At 29.9% G+C, this 15,651-nt stretch overlaps 2 protein-coding genes across 2 annotated transcripts; one reads left to right on the plus strand and one right to left on the minus strand.

The window, feature by feature from the left end:
- The first annotated feature begins 7,729 nt into the window (after positions 1-7,729).
- Positions 7,730-11,554, plus strand: LOC125866159 (phosphoinositide phospholipase C 2-like). Its single transcript, XM_049546466.1, has 9 exons — positions 7,730-8,215; positions 8,600-8,796; positions 9,163-9,298; positions 9,389-9,634; positions 9,737-9,969; positions 10,254-10,371; positions 10,743-10,895; positions 10,980-11,066; positions 11,150-11,554. Exons 1-9 carry the CDS (start codon positions 7,892-7,894, stop codon positions 11,444-11,446), a joined length of 1,791 nt encoding a protein of 596 aa, XP_049402423.1. The 5' UTR covers positions 7,730-7,891; the 3' UTR covers positions 11,447-11,554.
- Positions 11,555-12,152: 598 nt separating this feature from the next.
- LOC125866165 (rhodanese-like domain-containing protein 10) lies at positions 12,153-13,367 on the minus strand. The gene is made up of 3 exons (XM_049546473.1): positions 13,099-13,367; positions 12,680-12,962; positions 12,153-12,499 (listed from the first exon to the last, which is right to left on the minus strand). Exons 1-3 carry the CDS (start codon positions 13,274-13,276, stop codon positions 12,298-12,300), a joined length of 663 nt encoding a protein of 220 aa, XP_049402430.1. The 5' UTR covers positions 13,277-13,367; the 3' UTR covers positions 12,153-12,297.
- Between the last annotated feature and the right edge of the window lie 2,284 nt (positions 13,368-15,651).

Here is a 15,651-nt window from a genome sequence, read left to right on the forward strand (position 1 = left end):
TATATATCAGATTGTGAATAAAGAAAATCACTTCAGCAAAATATATTGTTTTCTCTTCTTTTCCAAGACTTTAAGAATTAACTTATGAGCCGAAGATTGTTCAAGATTATATAAGAAAACTAATTTTTCGTCCATAATTAAATGTGTAACAAACTCAAATTACCCCATGCTCAGGCCTAGAAGCACTATATTTGAAGCGTGAACAATGTGTATATATATATATATATATAGGAGCCCGTGCTAGCACATGTCCAATATTTATTATTATTTTTTATTTCAATTTATGTGACATAGATTAAATTTGGCGAGTCAACCAATTTTTAAATATTTGAAATTATTATTGTGATTCATAGTACCTTTTACGTAATTTTTAAATGTATAACATATTAAAAAGAAAAATAAGACAAATAAATTAAAACAGAGAGAATACAAAAATTTTAAAAATACCCTAGATTAGAAACATACATGTCAACCGACAATAGTCGGCTTCTATATAGAACTTCCTTCGTCTCATTTTAGGTGGTGTTGGATTTGTCATGATGTTTCAGGAAATTTTTTTTTTTTTTTTAATTTATGATTTAAATAATATTATTAAATATTTATGTGATTGTTTATTATTTCATTAAAAATGAAAGAAGATATTTATTAATATTCATATGCAAAGTAGAGAATTTTCCCAAAGCCACGAGGTGACAAAGTAGTAGTAATAATTCATTTCAACAACCATATGATGGCAAAGTAGTAATTAATAACACATTTCCACAGCCAATGCGATGGCTCTTAAATATAAGCCACTTACATTTAGCTAACCATTAATATAGTGTAGTTTATACATAAAATGACAAAACAACCCTCAACCTTAATTTTATTGACAAAAAACTAACATTTTGGTACCTTTACCTAAACCTATACTTCTAATATGGTAGAATATATGCCCCAATCCAACAAAGGGCAATTTGGTCTTTTATTTTGTGTTTGTGGTATTCACATGTACATCTAAGTTGTTGGTAATTATACTTCTCGATCTTTTGATAATCACAAAACAACTAAAATCCTTATAACAGTTACCATTTTATCCTTGGAGCTAGCTGGCAGCTACAAGGATATTACCATTTTATCCTTGGAGCTAGCGGTTAGCTACAAGGATATTTTAGATATTTAATATTTTTCTTATGTATTGCAACCTCTTGTTCATTATGAAGAAAAGATAGGCTTAATACATAAACATGTCATTTCATTTAATGTTAGTTGGCATCTATGTCCTTCAACTTTCACAAATAAATACAAACTTAAGTTTGTATAAATTGAATAAATAAATATACATATACTACACGATATAATACACATAAACGCTACATAAAATGCAAATTAACCACGTAGAATATCACATAAAATGCATATATTTACTTATTCAAATTTAAATATTTATTTATGTCAAAATTAAAAAATATAAATACAAGTCGAAGCTAACCTAAATAACATCTTTATTTATCTATTATGCCTAAAAGATACAACTATTTATCTAATGACTTAAAAGAGGCTTAACTTTTTTCCCACAATTCTTTTCTAAGCAGCAATTGTTGAAAATGCTACAAACGTGGCCCCACACAAACTTTCTTCTACTTAAAAAATTTATCAGAGTAATAGTACCAATATTTATCACGTATTTATTTTATAGAGATAATTTGTTATAACACAAATATGTATAATTTATTTTAAATTATAATTTTACAGTTATTTAATAATAAAACTTAAAATAAATAATTTATAAACTAATATTATTAGTAATTGAAAGCCTTAATATCAGTACGAGACAAAACCTTCATTTTGGAAAGTGACGCCTCAACTGAAACTTTGAAAGCGACAGCTGTCCCCGTCAATTTTTCTCGATTTAATTTTTGTAAAATATTTTGCTGAAAAAAAAATCAATTAATCATTGAAAAGAAGAATATTGGTTTTCCTCATTTATAATTAGCCAAAGTCATTTTCTTTTGAGAGCACATATTTATATTTATTTTAAATCCTTATTCTTTAGCCTTCAAAATATATATCACTTAACATATTATTCTTATATTTATCTCTTAATTTTTTTAAAAACAGAATAAATAAAGTTGTTTAATTTATTGGACAAATAAAGATAAAAAGTATATTTGTGTAAAATATTAAGTTCATTTGAACCCGTACATATTCATTCCCTGCCTTTTGAAGTCAACCAGCTAATTAATTAAAAATACTTAATTAATCTCATTAAACTAATTAACAATTGACTTTTTTTTTTCCTGTTTCCCGCCTAGTGTTTGGAGCCTACATAGGAGCTCCGACTAAACTAGGATCGTGCATTGGATCACCCATTTGGGGGTAACGTTGCCATCAAAATTTTCTCCACACCCAGAGCTCAAATCCAAAACCTCTGATTAATTGTAAAGCAATTGACTTAAACATTAACAATTAAGTTTGTCCCAACCTAGCGTGCACCACTTACCACTGTAGAAATTAAATCAAGGTGATTGATGAAACATATAGGTGCCCTATAATATAATCTTCTTCCTTAATTTAATAATCATAAATATATCCAACAATAATAATTACGAGGATGCATGCATGCTGAATCACAATGAAAAGAATAATTAAACAAATTAATCTAATTAACCTCCCTACTTAAGAGGTCTACAAGCCAATAGAGTAAATGAGCAAACATAATCACTAAGTTTTACTCATAATGACAACATTTTGTCATCTTTTTGAAGACTCAAAACTTGTTTAATTTTTAATTCTTTGGAGACAATAAAACAAACTAATTGATTTCAAAGACATAGTTAGCTTGCCACTAATATATGCATTTATATCGTCATCAACCCTACTAATAATTAATTAAGATAACACTAATTAAAAGTTACTATTGTGTTTGGTATGGAGGAAAATGTTAGGAATAAGTTCATGAGGAAAATGACTTTTCTAATGGAAGTAGGGAAAACACGTTGTATATATAAGTGACATTACAAATTTATTATCCCTCCCACCCACCCACCCAATCCCCCCAACCCTCCCATTGACCATCCCACTCCACGCAACCCTGGAACTACCACTTTCTATTTCATACCGTCTTTGTAATATTTTGCTAGATGACATATATGTATATACCTCAAACACTAGAAAACAAGTAAGAAACCCATCTGCTTTACAAGAAAAATATCATTTTACATAAAAAAAATATTATTCTTAAATTCTACCAAACACTTATGTCGTTTTGGTTCGGCCAAATTTTCAGTATAAAACTTACTTCTTACATAAATGTTAACATGGATGTATATAATATAAAATTGGACTAAGATTATGTGTGTGTTTGATTCGAAAGGAAAAGTATTTTTAAAAATATTTTAATTAATTAGATATAAAGAAAATTCGTACCAAACACACCCAATAAATGATCACATTAGACAAAAAGTATATTTATTTTACGGAAAAGGGTCAAAATTGCCCCTGAACTATGCGAAATAGATCACTTATACCCTCCATTACATTTTGGGATCAAAAATACCCCTGCAGTTATCCCAGGAGACCATAAATACCCTCAAGAGTTAACACCCCAATTTTTTAGTGACGTGGCAAGCCACATGGGACTAATCCCTCCACCTAAGCATTGCCAACTAAGATTCACTACAAAAGAACTTGACTTTTAGTGGCGACAAAGTCGCCACAAAATCCCAAAATATTGCCACTAAAGGTTATGAGTGATTTTTAGTAGCGACTAAGGCTCCAACAACCATTCGCTAGTAAAACCTATTTTTTCAACCAAAAAATATGATAATTAATCTTTGATTGCGACCTAATTTTCTAAAATAAATAACTTGCAATATCCATATTAAAAACATCCAATATTATTACCAAAAATAATCAAAATTACTTCTCGATTCAAATCTCTTACTATATATATAATGCATCATTGTACATTTTATACATTTACATATCGAATAAAAATAAAACATATAGTGTCTTCAAACTCCTACTTAATCGATATCATATTTGGTTTTTTAAAAACAATGAAGAAAAAAACACAAAATTAGAATTTAATGTTAAAAACTTTTAGTGACGATTTTTTGGGCTTTTGTGGCGACTGTTGTTGCCGCTAAAGGTCTAGTTCTTTTGTAGTGAATCTTAGTTGGCAACGCTTAGGTGGAAGGATTAGTCCCACGTGGCTTGCCACGTCAACAAAAATTTGGGGTGTTAACTCTTGAGGGTATTTGTGGTCTCTTAGGATAACAGCAGGGGCATTTTTGATTCCAAAATGTAACGAAGGGTATAAATGGTCTATTTCATATAGTTCGGGGGCAATTTTGACCCTTTTCCGTTTATTTTATTATATGGATGATAAAAGGAGGAGGTGGGTCCGAAATGATGAAGTCATGTCATACGTTTAAAGAGTAAGGAAATATAGAAAACATATTCCTTCATTCTTTGGTTGTATATGTTTACACGTTCATCACATTTTAATTCAACATAAATAGTAATAATATATGATTTATATAATACTGATTAGAAAATAAATAAATAATGAATTTCATCGATTATTTGCGTAAAATCTAATAAATCAAAGAGGTGTAAATTGTAATGAATGATTGATTACGAAAAAATTAATGGCATTGGTCTCTTGCCTTGTCAAGTATCAACTATCAAAATATATATTTATGTCCCCTGATCCCTACCAAGCAAGACTTTTTATTTTTATAAACGGAAAGCGAAATAATATACTCTTTCTAATTCATATTATGTGAGTCATTGGAGTATGACGTATTAAAAATATTCTACCAAGCAAGAGTTTTTATTTTTATAAACGGAAAGCGAAACAATATACTCTTTTTAATTCATATTAAGTGAGTCATTGGATTATGACATATTAAAAATATTTAAGGATATAAATTAAAAATATTATTTTTTACTATTTTTCTTTTGATTGTTCTCAAACAATTCTCTTTAAAAAATGTTAAGTAATTGAAAATCTTATTAAATGAAGGATAGATATAAAAAAAAAAAACAATCCAATTATTCTTTTTGAATTTCGAATTATATAAAAACTCAATACTCTTTTTAGCTCAATTTATGTGACATTTTTCATTTTTTAAGAATCAAACGGTTCAAGTTTGACCGGAAAGTTGTGCGTGGAATCTTTCATTTTTTTAACGAAATTTATATATTTGTAAATTATATAAAAAATATTATAAATCACAATAACTAACAATTTAAAGATATATAAAAGATTTCTGAACAAAAAAATTTGAAAAGTATCATATAAATTGAAACAAAGAATAAAGAATTAAGGGCCAATTAAAGGTACTGAAATTGTCAGGCATTTTATGGGATTAATTTGGGCCAGTAACAATTTTTTAATGTTAAGTGTGTCATATCTTAATAATAAATAATTCACATAATATGAAGTAGAAAAAATATTATATTTTTCACCTATTTCAAAAAAATTGACAGCTTTCTAAATTTTATAAAAATGCAACTTTTTTTTTTTTTTATATCTTATTTGGTGAATAGATAGGAAGATGGAAAAAGATTATGACTGTGCTTAGCATTATGAAAGCCCACATGTCTGATCGACACGTCATTTTCTATCCATTGATTTTTATTAAATTGAGATAATACCTCTAAGATAATTTTTTATAATCATACAAACATTTAGCTTTTTTTTATTTTTATTTTAAATTACAAGTTTCAATAAAATTACAAATAAATATTACTATGATTTTCGTAAAATTATAATTTTCAAAACTCTTTCATTTTTTCATTTCTTAAGCTATGTACTTATTCAAACTTTGCACTACAACAAATAAAAGATTTCTGCGGCAATTATAATATAATTATTGTTATATTATATTTAACGATAATAATATAATATGATTATTTATAATCAACACTCTGGATAAAATGACATTAACTCAATTACTACTAAATATGTTTATGACAATATATATTTTTTTATTACCACTAGATATCTCTTTTTACTTGTTACGACATGCATAATAAAAATCGAGGGAGTAATGTATTTATGTTTGATACCTTTTTAGTTGTTTTTAAAAATAAAATTTAGCATATTAATTACGATGTTTGATTATTATTTTACAATCTCACATAACTAAAATATGTTTAAATTATGAAAATCATTTATATATTATTTTATACTAAATAAAAATAAAATAATCAAATCCCACATAACTCTAACTAACCATCGAAGGACTTATTAACTTATAATAACTTATATATGTGGTTTCAATTTATTCATCATGAGCCATAACATGCAAGGTCAATCAATCTTAAATGGGCACAAAATAAATGTAATTAAATACCACATGTATATAAAGTGAATGAACTTATATGAGTGGTTGCTCCATAGATTTTAATAGTCTTGTCAATTCCCAATCAAGGCAAGAAATTAAACTTGTTACTAAATGGAAAAGGGTTTGGACTATTGTGCAAATAAAAACATCGAATGGTGCTAGTATAGGACCATTTCACATGTATTTTGTCACACATTTCCACTTGAACCAAAGTTCTTTTGTGTAGTTATCATCGACTTGTAATCTCGTACGAGTATATTGAATAGATATATTGTATATACTAAGTAAGAGTCTTATTATTTCTTCTTCTTTTAGGGGCATCACTCTTTTGCCCTCTAAATATAGTGAAATTTATAATATTTTTCAAAATTTTAATTTAGGAAAAGACATAATATTCCTAAATAGATGGAATAAGTCGTATATCGTTTGATCATTCTATATGAACGTTAGATTTTGTTTGGCCAATAGGTTAAAATCAGTTTATTTTGAAAAGTGATTCTTATTCTATATATTTTTTTTAAAAAAAAAAATTGTTCTGAAAGAATAACAATTTATGTTTTAGTTTAATATTTAAGAAATATTTATGTTAGTAGTTTGCGAAGTGTTTTAAATGTCATAGTACGAGAGAAGAAGCAAATACAAATTAATGCGGATGCGGTGAAGATGATTTTTTTATATATAGGTAATCTTGTTTTAAGAAAAACACTTCTTCTTGGATAAACTACTCTTTGTTTAACAAATTCCGAAAATACTTTTTGTTACTATTCAAATAGATTTATTTTTTTATTAAAAAATTGATCATATGCAGGAGAAGCCAGTGAATTTGAACAATTCCTCCTCTTTTCCTTTTAGATTAGTAAGGATAGAAGGATTAACTTGGATGAAATCACACTTCAAAAATCTTTAGCGATACTTATTAACATCAATAGCTTAATTATCGTTAAAATATATTTTTTAACAGTAATTAACACTCCTTGTAAATGTCCCTAAAGCCTATAACGACATTGAATCTAATAAAATTAACTAATGTCGTTAAAGACTTTAACAGTCTTTGTTAATGTGCATATTTATTGACGTTAATTATTTTTGTTATAGTGTCATCCTAATGGGTTGTGGTAAGCTAGTTAGGATCGCTCTATCTTTAATTAGAGATTTCGAGTTCAAGCAACTAGAAATGAAAAAAATTCTATTCGAAATATTACCTTCAAAATTAAGCCCTGCAATGAATGCGCGATCCGTATTCCAATGCGGATAGCCTATGCAAATTACCTTGATAAAATCACAAAAGGGCAATCAAATCATGAAAAAAAAAGTACCCCACTTTTGTGGTGAGCTTAAAATTGTGTTGATCATGTACACACTTATTATAAGCTTCACTAACTCAAATAAACACCACCTAATTACACACTCTTCTTGAGAATTCCCCACACACAAAAAAAAATCTTTACTTGAAAGAGTCAAAAAGCTAGCAATATTACTTGATAAAGGAGGGGCCTCTCCATTTGTCTTCCACTTCTCTCTGCCTTTCACTTTGTAACCAAAATTCAACAGATATGTCTAAACAAACATACAGAATCTGTTGTTTCCAAAGGAAATTCAAGTTGAAAGAAGCTGAAGCACCTGATGAGATCAAAGACTTGTTTGAAAGATTTTCAGAAAATGGCATCATGACAGCAGAACATTTATGCAAATTCTTGATAGATGTGCAAGGTGAAGAAAATGTTACAAAAGAAGAAGCTGAAACTGTGATGGAATCTGCACTCAAACTTGTTCATGAACATCTTAATATTGTTTTTCATAGAAAAGGTCTCAATCTTGATGGATTTTTTCGATATCTCTTCAGTGATCTCAATGTTTCTATCTCCACAAACAAAAAGGTACTACTTTATAACATTATAATAGTAATCTTTTAACTTATTGTTTCTCAGGATATATTTGCGTTGCAGAAATTTCAAAGTCATTTTATATTAGCTGTTGTTCTCTTTGGCATCAAAGCCAAAAAAACAGACTTTCGATTTGTTGAGTACTAATAGTACTAGGCCTCTTATTAAAATTTGACTTTAGCTCACCGACTTTCATATAGATATGAAAGTTGGACTTGCTGTTTCCTACCTAGTAGAAACTGTTTCAGAGCAGTACAAAAAAGAGTAGCAAATCTAGCAATTGGTTATTGGGAAGAGATTGTGATCTTTCTATTATTCTTGCAATTTTGTCTTACTATGTGTTCATCAATAATTCTAGTTTTTTTTGTTGCATTTCAGGTTCACCATGACATGACTGCTCCATTGTCTCACTATTTCATTTACACGAGTCACAATACCTATCTCACTGGGAATCAACTCAATAGTGATTGCAGCGACGTGCCTATAATCAAGGCACTCCAACAAGGCGTACGAGTGATTGAATTAGACATGTGGCCAAATTCATCGAAAGACAATGTGGATATCCTTCATGGAGGGTATATAATGCTATACTTTCCTCTCTCATATTGCATACTTAGATCTACAGTGTACATTGTTTTCTCATATGCTTAAAGAGTGTTCATTGTTTAATAATATGTTAAAAGAAGAAGGGTTGTTAGGGGAGATGGTCGCACAAATTCCATTGTCGGAAATAATCTCCACGTGCTTAGATCTGCACGTGAAGAGGCATGTTGAAGATATAATTAAGTATATACAAGTGTGCTCTTTCTGATTGCTTAAACGTTTAGATGAGATGATCACATAATTCAGCAGGTTGCAGTTGAACAGTACCTAAGGAATAGCCTTAACGCATTTTTTCTCTTTCCGACTCCATCTTTTATCGTCACATTTTGAAAATGCAGGACACTAACACCTCCGGTGGAACTTATCCAATGTTTAAAATCAATCAAGGAACATGCATTTGTGGCATCTGAATATCCTGTAATTATAACTCTAGAAGACCACCTCACCCCTGATCTTCAGGCTAAAGCAGCTGAGGTAAGCATATTCCTACTATCGAGCATTGGAAACATGTCTCATGATTCAATGTTTTGTTGTGTGACTAACCGTGATTAAGTTCATCTCTAGATGGTCACTCAAGTATTTGGAGATATACTGTTCACCTGTGGGGCAGAATGCTTGTCAGAATTCCCGTCTCCAGAATCTTTGAAGGGGCGGATTATCATCTCAACTAAACCGCCAAAAGAATATCTTGAAAGTAAGAAACCAAGTGAGAAAGATAATGGTTCTCAGAAGGGGAAGAAATCATCAGAGGAGAAAGCATGGGGAGCAGAAATTTCTGATCTTTCACAAAAAATGAAAGCTTATTCTGAGGTGATCATCATAAGAGATATTTTTGTATAAAAATCGTAATTAAAGAAAATTGAGCCCTTGGTAGACTTGCCCGTTTTAGACTAAAATTAGACGACTTTGCAGAATAAAGACAATGGAGAATGTCAAGACGATGAAGCTGATTCTCATCATGAGAACCCCAATATACAGCAGAATATAGCTCCTGAGTATAAACACTTGATTGCTATCCAAGCAGGAAAATCAAAAGGTCCAATAAGTGAATGGCTAACCGTGGATCCTATTAAGGTGAAACGTATAAGTTTAAATGAAGAAAAGCTCATCAATGTTGCCCTCAATCATGGGAAAGATTTAATCAGGTAAACTCAAAATCACAATGCGATCTGTTCTTTTGTCAACGTTATAATATGCTATGCTTTTGTATAAAAAGGCAAAATCAAACTAAAGGTTAAGTATAATCAATATTTCAGGATTTTGGTGTCCTGATTCTGTTTTACTTTTGAAAGTTTGATTGGACCAGAAATGGCTGAAGCCTAACTGTGCATTGTTGTTGTTTGTTTCAAGAAATGATACATTGTTTTCCTTTCTCGGAGCTGACTTATTTGTCTTTCAACATCTTGTACTGTTGAATTTCTCCGTAAAGGTTTACTCAGAGAAATTTGCTGAGAGTATATCCAAAAGGTATGCGTGTCGACTCTTCCAATTACAATCCACTAATAGGATGGATGCATGGAGCTCAGATGGTTGCATTCAACATGCAGGTTCCAACAAATTTCTTTGCTCTTTTGTTCTCAATAGAGAATTCATATTTTAGTGCTGCTAGTTTGTATTTTTGTGCCTGTACATTCTGTTTAAAAAAGGCATAATACCTAAACAAACATTCAAATTTGGCCTTAGCTGGCAAGTAAACACTCCAACTTTGTGTATGCACATCTAAACACCTCAACTCATCTCTATTGTGTCAGTTGAACACTCAAACTTACAAAATGATCATCTACACACCTTCAAAATTTATGTGTCACATTAGCGTCAGGTATCCGCGAGACACAATGGAGATGAGTTGGAGTATTTAGTTGCCAGTTGAGTGACGCTATCATTTCTAATGTATAATGCAATTGTCGTCTTGCACCAGGGACATGGAAGGCCTTTGTGGTTAATGCAAGGGATGTTCAAAGCAAATGGTGGCTGTGGCTATGTCAAGAAACCAGAGCTTCTCTTGAAGACTGATGCAAATAATGAGGTCCATGATCCTAAAAGGCTTTTATCAGTGAAAACTACACTGAAGGTGAATAGATCAAATTATATGAGATACGTGAATTCTCCACACTTATAAAATATGTAATAAAATTTTGCAATGTTTTATTTTCAGGTGAAAGTATACATGGGAAAAGGCTGGCATTTGGACTTCAAACGTACACATTTTGACGCATATTCTCCACCAGACTTCTACGTCAAGGTTGTCCTAATATATATACATATGATTTTAAGTTTAAGATGGATTTGTTTCATTTTTCAAAATTCTGTTTCCGTGTAATGCAGATTGGTATTGCTGGAGTCGCTGCAGATTCAAGAGTTAAGAAAACCAAGGCAATAGAGGACAACTGGATACCGATATGGAATGATGAATTTGAGTTCCCATTGACAGTTCCAGAGCTAGCATTGCTTCGCGTAGAAGTTCATGAATATGATATGTCAGAGATCGATGATTTTGGTGGACAAACTTGCATTCCTGTTTCAGAACTCAGAACAGGAATTCGAGCTGTGCCTATTTACAATGAAAAAGGAGAGAAATATCCTTCTGTTAAGCTACTCATGCGCTTTGAATTTGTAATATAATGTTACATGTATAGATTAGAAAACTGCACCTTCCATCGTAAACTTGGAATATGTACTGGAATTTAAATTACTTATCAAGACAGACTATATCCTAAAGTTGTTCTTAAAGTGGCACAGTTTCAACTGCTTTGTCCGAAATCAGAACTATTCTTGTTATGAACCAGTGAGGTTTGTTTAGTTGGCGTTAGACGCCTCCATTCCAAAGATTGGTTGGGGCTTTGAGTCCCACGAGATATGTGGAGAATCACTGATGATCTCCCCGGGATAGAAGATAAAAGCTATGATGCTCGGACTCTTATAATATGTTGTCACATACGTGTCAGGTTCTCTAGAAATGCACTTCTTTTGGAGGATCTGATACTCACCAGGCGGTACTTTTGGAGAGTTCGAGCATCATAGGATAAAAAACCACTCTAGGTATGAACTTGAAATTACACAACTTTTTGCTTTTCTTGAGCAAGCATTACTTAATGCTCCCTCTGTTTCACTTCATGTGTCTTGCTTTCCGTTTTAGTCCGTTTAAAAAAGAATGTTTGTTTCCTTTTTGACAACTCTTTAATTCCAACTTTTCACATGATATGTTTAAGACCACAAAATTAAGGTCGTGTTGATACATTCTACATATCTTTAATTTAAAACCACATAATACGAAAATCTTCTTTACTTTCTTAAATTATGTGCAAGTCAAAACCAGACAAACAGGAAATGTATAAATGGACTGGGAGCACCAAACAATCTTGTGTTATTAAACAAAAGGAGGAAACACTTCAATTCACTTAGCCTAAACCTTCAACTGGTGAATCAATTTACAATATGATCTAAAGATAACAACACCATCATGGACAACTCTATCAACTTTCCTTCCCCACAGCCTGTAGTAGTATAAGCAATTGAAGGAAGTAATATGACACACCTCCTATAGTGGCATATTGTAACTTTTCAGTCCCTTCTACTGCTGGAAAATCGCTATCAGAAGCGCGGTTAAATCCACCCGCTAACCATGCCAAATTCCTGTATTCTCCTTCATGTAACTTTGAAATAGCCATCAAAGATCTACAAATACACATTGGCAGAACATGTAACGTTCTATAGTTGAAACAATGGAGATATACTAACATAATAAGCACGGAGTTCCAAGTTTCACTGATGAAAAACTCGGAAAATAAGATAAAAAAGTGATCAGTGAGCGTTATTTCTACGAAAAACAACAACTTGATGAATTACATTACTAACCTTAGTCCTTCACCACAAGCCACAAGGACCTTAGCATTATCCTTATCAGGAATTTTCTGTTCAACTTGCTTAACAAATTCATCATTGATCATAGTGAAATTCTGTCCAGTCCACAGCCCAATATAACCAAAATGCACCCACTTTTTCAACAGAGTAATGGGGCTATTATCCATATCCTTCAAAAAGAGGGGCACATGTAATGAACCCAAAACACACGCCTTCTCTCTCTCCCATTCTGGCCTAATGTCGAGCAAAATATATCCTTCCCCTTCCATCGCTGTACCTGCGAGAGGCGAAGCCAGGATCTCAAACTTTCTGTATTCTAAATTTAAAGTGCATATATTTATTTGATAATTTTTTAAATATAAATATACAGTTCGAGGAAAAGTAACTGAATTGGACGTTGTGTAGTAGTGTACCTGCTTCTTTGGGTAATATTGGGCGGACTTTACCGGACTGTATTAGCTGCTGTGCATTAGGGGAAACTGCACTGATTTTGAGAATTGTTGAGCGTTGATGAGGGATACTGGAAAATGATGGGAATTGGAGGTGTTTGTTGTACTTTAAAATGGAGGATTGTAGTTGAATTAATGCCATTTTTCTTATTTCTTGCTTGTTTGCTTTTGCAGTCCTGAATCTACGCCTTATCTGGAAGAATTTGTTTAGTTTGGACTTTACCTTATCATGTTTGATTTTTTTTTCTTTTATATATTCTGTCCCTCTAAATAAAAAAATAAAACTGAGAGATAATCTATAAGACAATAATGACTATGAAGGGGAGGAATGTGACGTTTAACTTGGTCTCAACAATATATTTATGTTATCTAATTTTTGAATGTGTAAAAGTAAGCATTTAAACTTATATAGAGCTGAATAAGTTGAAACATGCATTCTGTTAGCGTTATTTGCGAAAGTATTTTAGGTGGCGTCCTAACGTAGGGCACATATGTTAACTTGTTTAATTTTATATAAATTTAAATGTCTATTTGAACACATTCAAAGTTAAATGACATATTTATATATTATACCGTTAATAATCTATATTCTACTATATAATAAAAGGGAGTTTATGCCCAAGTATAATATATAATATTCAAGATTGGGACTTTTCCCAATCTTGAATATTATATATTATATTTGGGCATAAACTCCATTTTAAAAGTCCCAATCATGAACATAAACTCCCTTTTAAAATAATATATATATATATATATGTCACAAATGAAAAAGTCTCAATCAAGGAAACAACATATATCATTTACAAACGACTTAAAAAACATTAAAAATTACAATAATTACCAATTTAAAATATTTAAAGCTATATAATAAAATAGGTTGACTCTCAGAATTCTATCAGGCTCACATATATTGGGACAGAAAAAATAACACATATCATTTTAAAATTACCAAAAAAGTATTATAAATAATAATAATTAACAACTTAAAATATCTGAAAGACATTTTAAAAGGGTTAATTTTGTAATTTTATCCATATCACATAAATTACGACAAAGTAACCAGTAATGTACGTTATTTGAAAGTTACATAAAAATATTATAAATCACAATAATTAATAACTTAAAATATTTTTTTTAAAGAATGAAAATTTGGATGACTCTCCAAATTTCATTTGTGTCACATAAATTGAGACAACAAAAATAACATATATTGGGTCCATTTTAATTTATTTGTCTTATTTTTTTTTGTTTTTTTAAATTTAAAAATTGCGTGAAAATACTATAAATCATGATAATTGACAACATAAAATATGTTTTGAAAAAAATACAAAAAATTCCACTGATTCTTGAAGTCAATCTATCGTAAAAATACTATAAATCCTGATAATTGACAACATAAAATATTTCAAAAATGTTGTATGTGGTAGTCTTATTGTGCCTTAAATAGCGTCAAAGAAAGTACAAGTTTGTGATAAAAAAAACTTATTCTTTTATCCACGCAAACAATCGCTTCAAAAACTCGGTTATTAGCCCCAAAACATATCATTTATATTATTGGGCCCGTGCATAGCACGGACAACATTATCTAGTATCTATATAAAGGAGAATCTTAGACATGCTTATGTGGCATGCTTCTAAGAGCTAGAAAATTATTTATTTATTTATTTTGTGTTTTTTAGACATTTTTTAAATTTTAAAATACAAATAATTCACCTAAATATTAAAAATAGTCACATTTAATTCTTTCTTTATCAATAATCATATTTAATTTATTTTTATCATTAATGCTATTATTTTTATTCTTTAATATTTCTCATTTTCTTCTTTTACTATTTTAATTTCTTTCCTAATGATATTTATATCATTTCATTAAATCACTTTTTCCCCTTTTTGGTTCTTTTTATATTTTATTTCTATATAATATAAAGTTTTTTTTAAAAAAAAATTACTATTTTGTAACCGAAATATCATCATTTATAACATTTCCCTAAGTCACTTCTCTTCCTTTATATTTATTCTTTTTTATTTATTTATTCAATTCAAGAAATTTATATCTCTATTTAGTATAAAAGTCTTTCTTTTATCTTTTTTTATTTATGTTTTTCCTTCTTTATTTACTTTTAAAGTTTCACCTCCATAACTTATATCTATTAAACTTCTATTCTTAATAATATAATTAATTTCATGACTTTTAAGTTTTCATATTCATAACCCCCAACTATTAAATTATAAAATTATAAAATTATAAAATTTAAGATACTTTATGATATTTCTCCATTTTTGTCAATATAAATTCACAAGTTTTTTGTTTCATGAAATTCCAATTCAAGATTATTTTTTTATATTTCATTGTTTTTTGTAGTATTATTCTATTATTAAATCCATGTGTTAACTTGACACGATGAAGAAGACTCTTGAATGTTGATTAATTTGACAAAAAAGGTGTCGGTCAAGAGCTCAAAAAAGTGGGCACTTATTTTTATCTATTTTCTTATGATAAGATTCTAAGGAAGA

This window comes from Solanum stenotomum, chromosome 5, assembly GCF_019186545.1.
Source record: "Solanum stenotomum isolate F172 chromosome 5, ASM1918654v1, whole genome shotgun sequence".
Lineage (NCBI taxonomy): Eukaryota > Viridiplantae > Streptophyta > Magnoliopsida > Solanales > Solanaceae > Solanum > Solanum stenotomum.

Bases quoted from the DNA above. Each gene is read 5' to 3' on its own strand.
- LOC125866159 (XM_049546466.1), top strand. From the start codon at position 7,892: ATGTCTAAACAAACATACAGAATCTGTTGTTTCCAAAGGAAATTCAAG. The intron at 9,635-9,736 runs GTGATCATCATA...ACGACTTTGCAG, and splicing joins AAATGAAAGCTTATTCTGAG to AATAAAGACAATGGAGAATG. The intron at 9,970-10,253 runs GTAAACTCAAAA...TTCTCCGTAAAG, and splicing joins CATGGGAAAGATTTAATCAG to GTTTACTCAGAGAAATTTGC.
- LOC125866165 (XM_049546473.1), bottom strand. From the start codon at position 13,276: ATGGCATTAATTCAACTACAATCCTCCATTTTAAAGTACAACAAACAC. The intron at 12,963-13,098 runs GTACACTACTAC...CGCCTCTCGCAG, and splicing joins AATATTACCCAAAGAAGCAG to GTACAGCGATGGAAGGGGAA. The intron at 12,500-12,679 runs GTTAGTAATGTA...GTGTATTTGTAG, and splicing joins GCTTGTGGTGAAGGACTAAG to ATCTTTGATGGCTATTTCAA.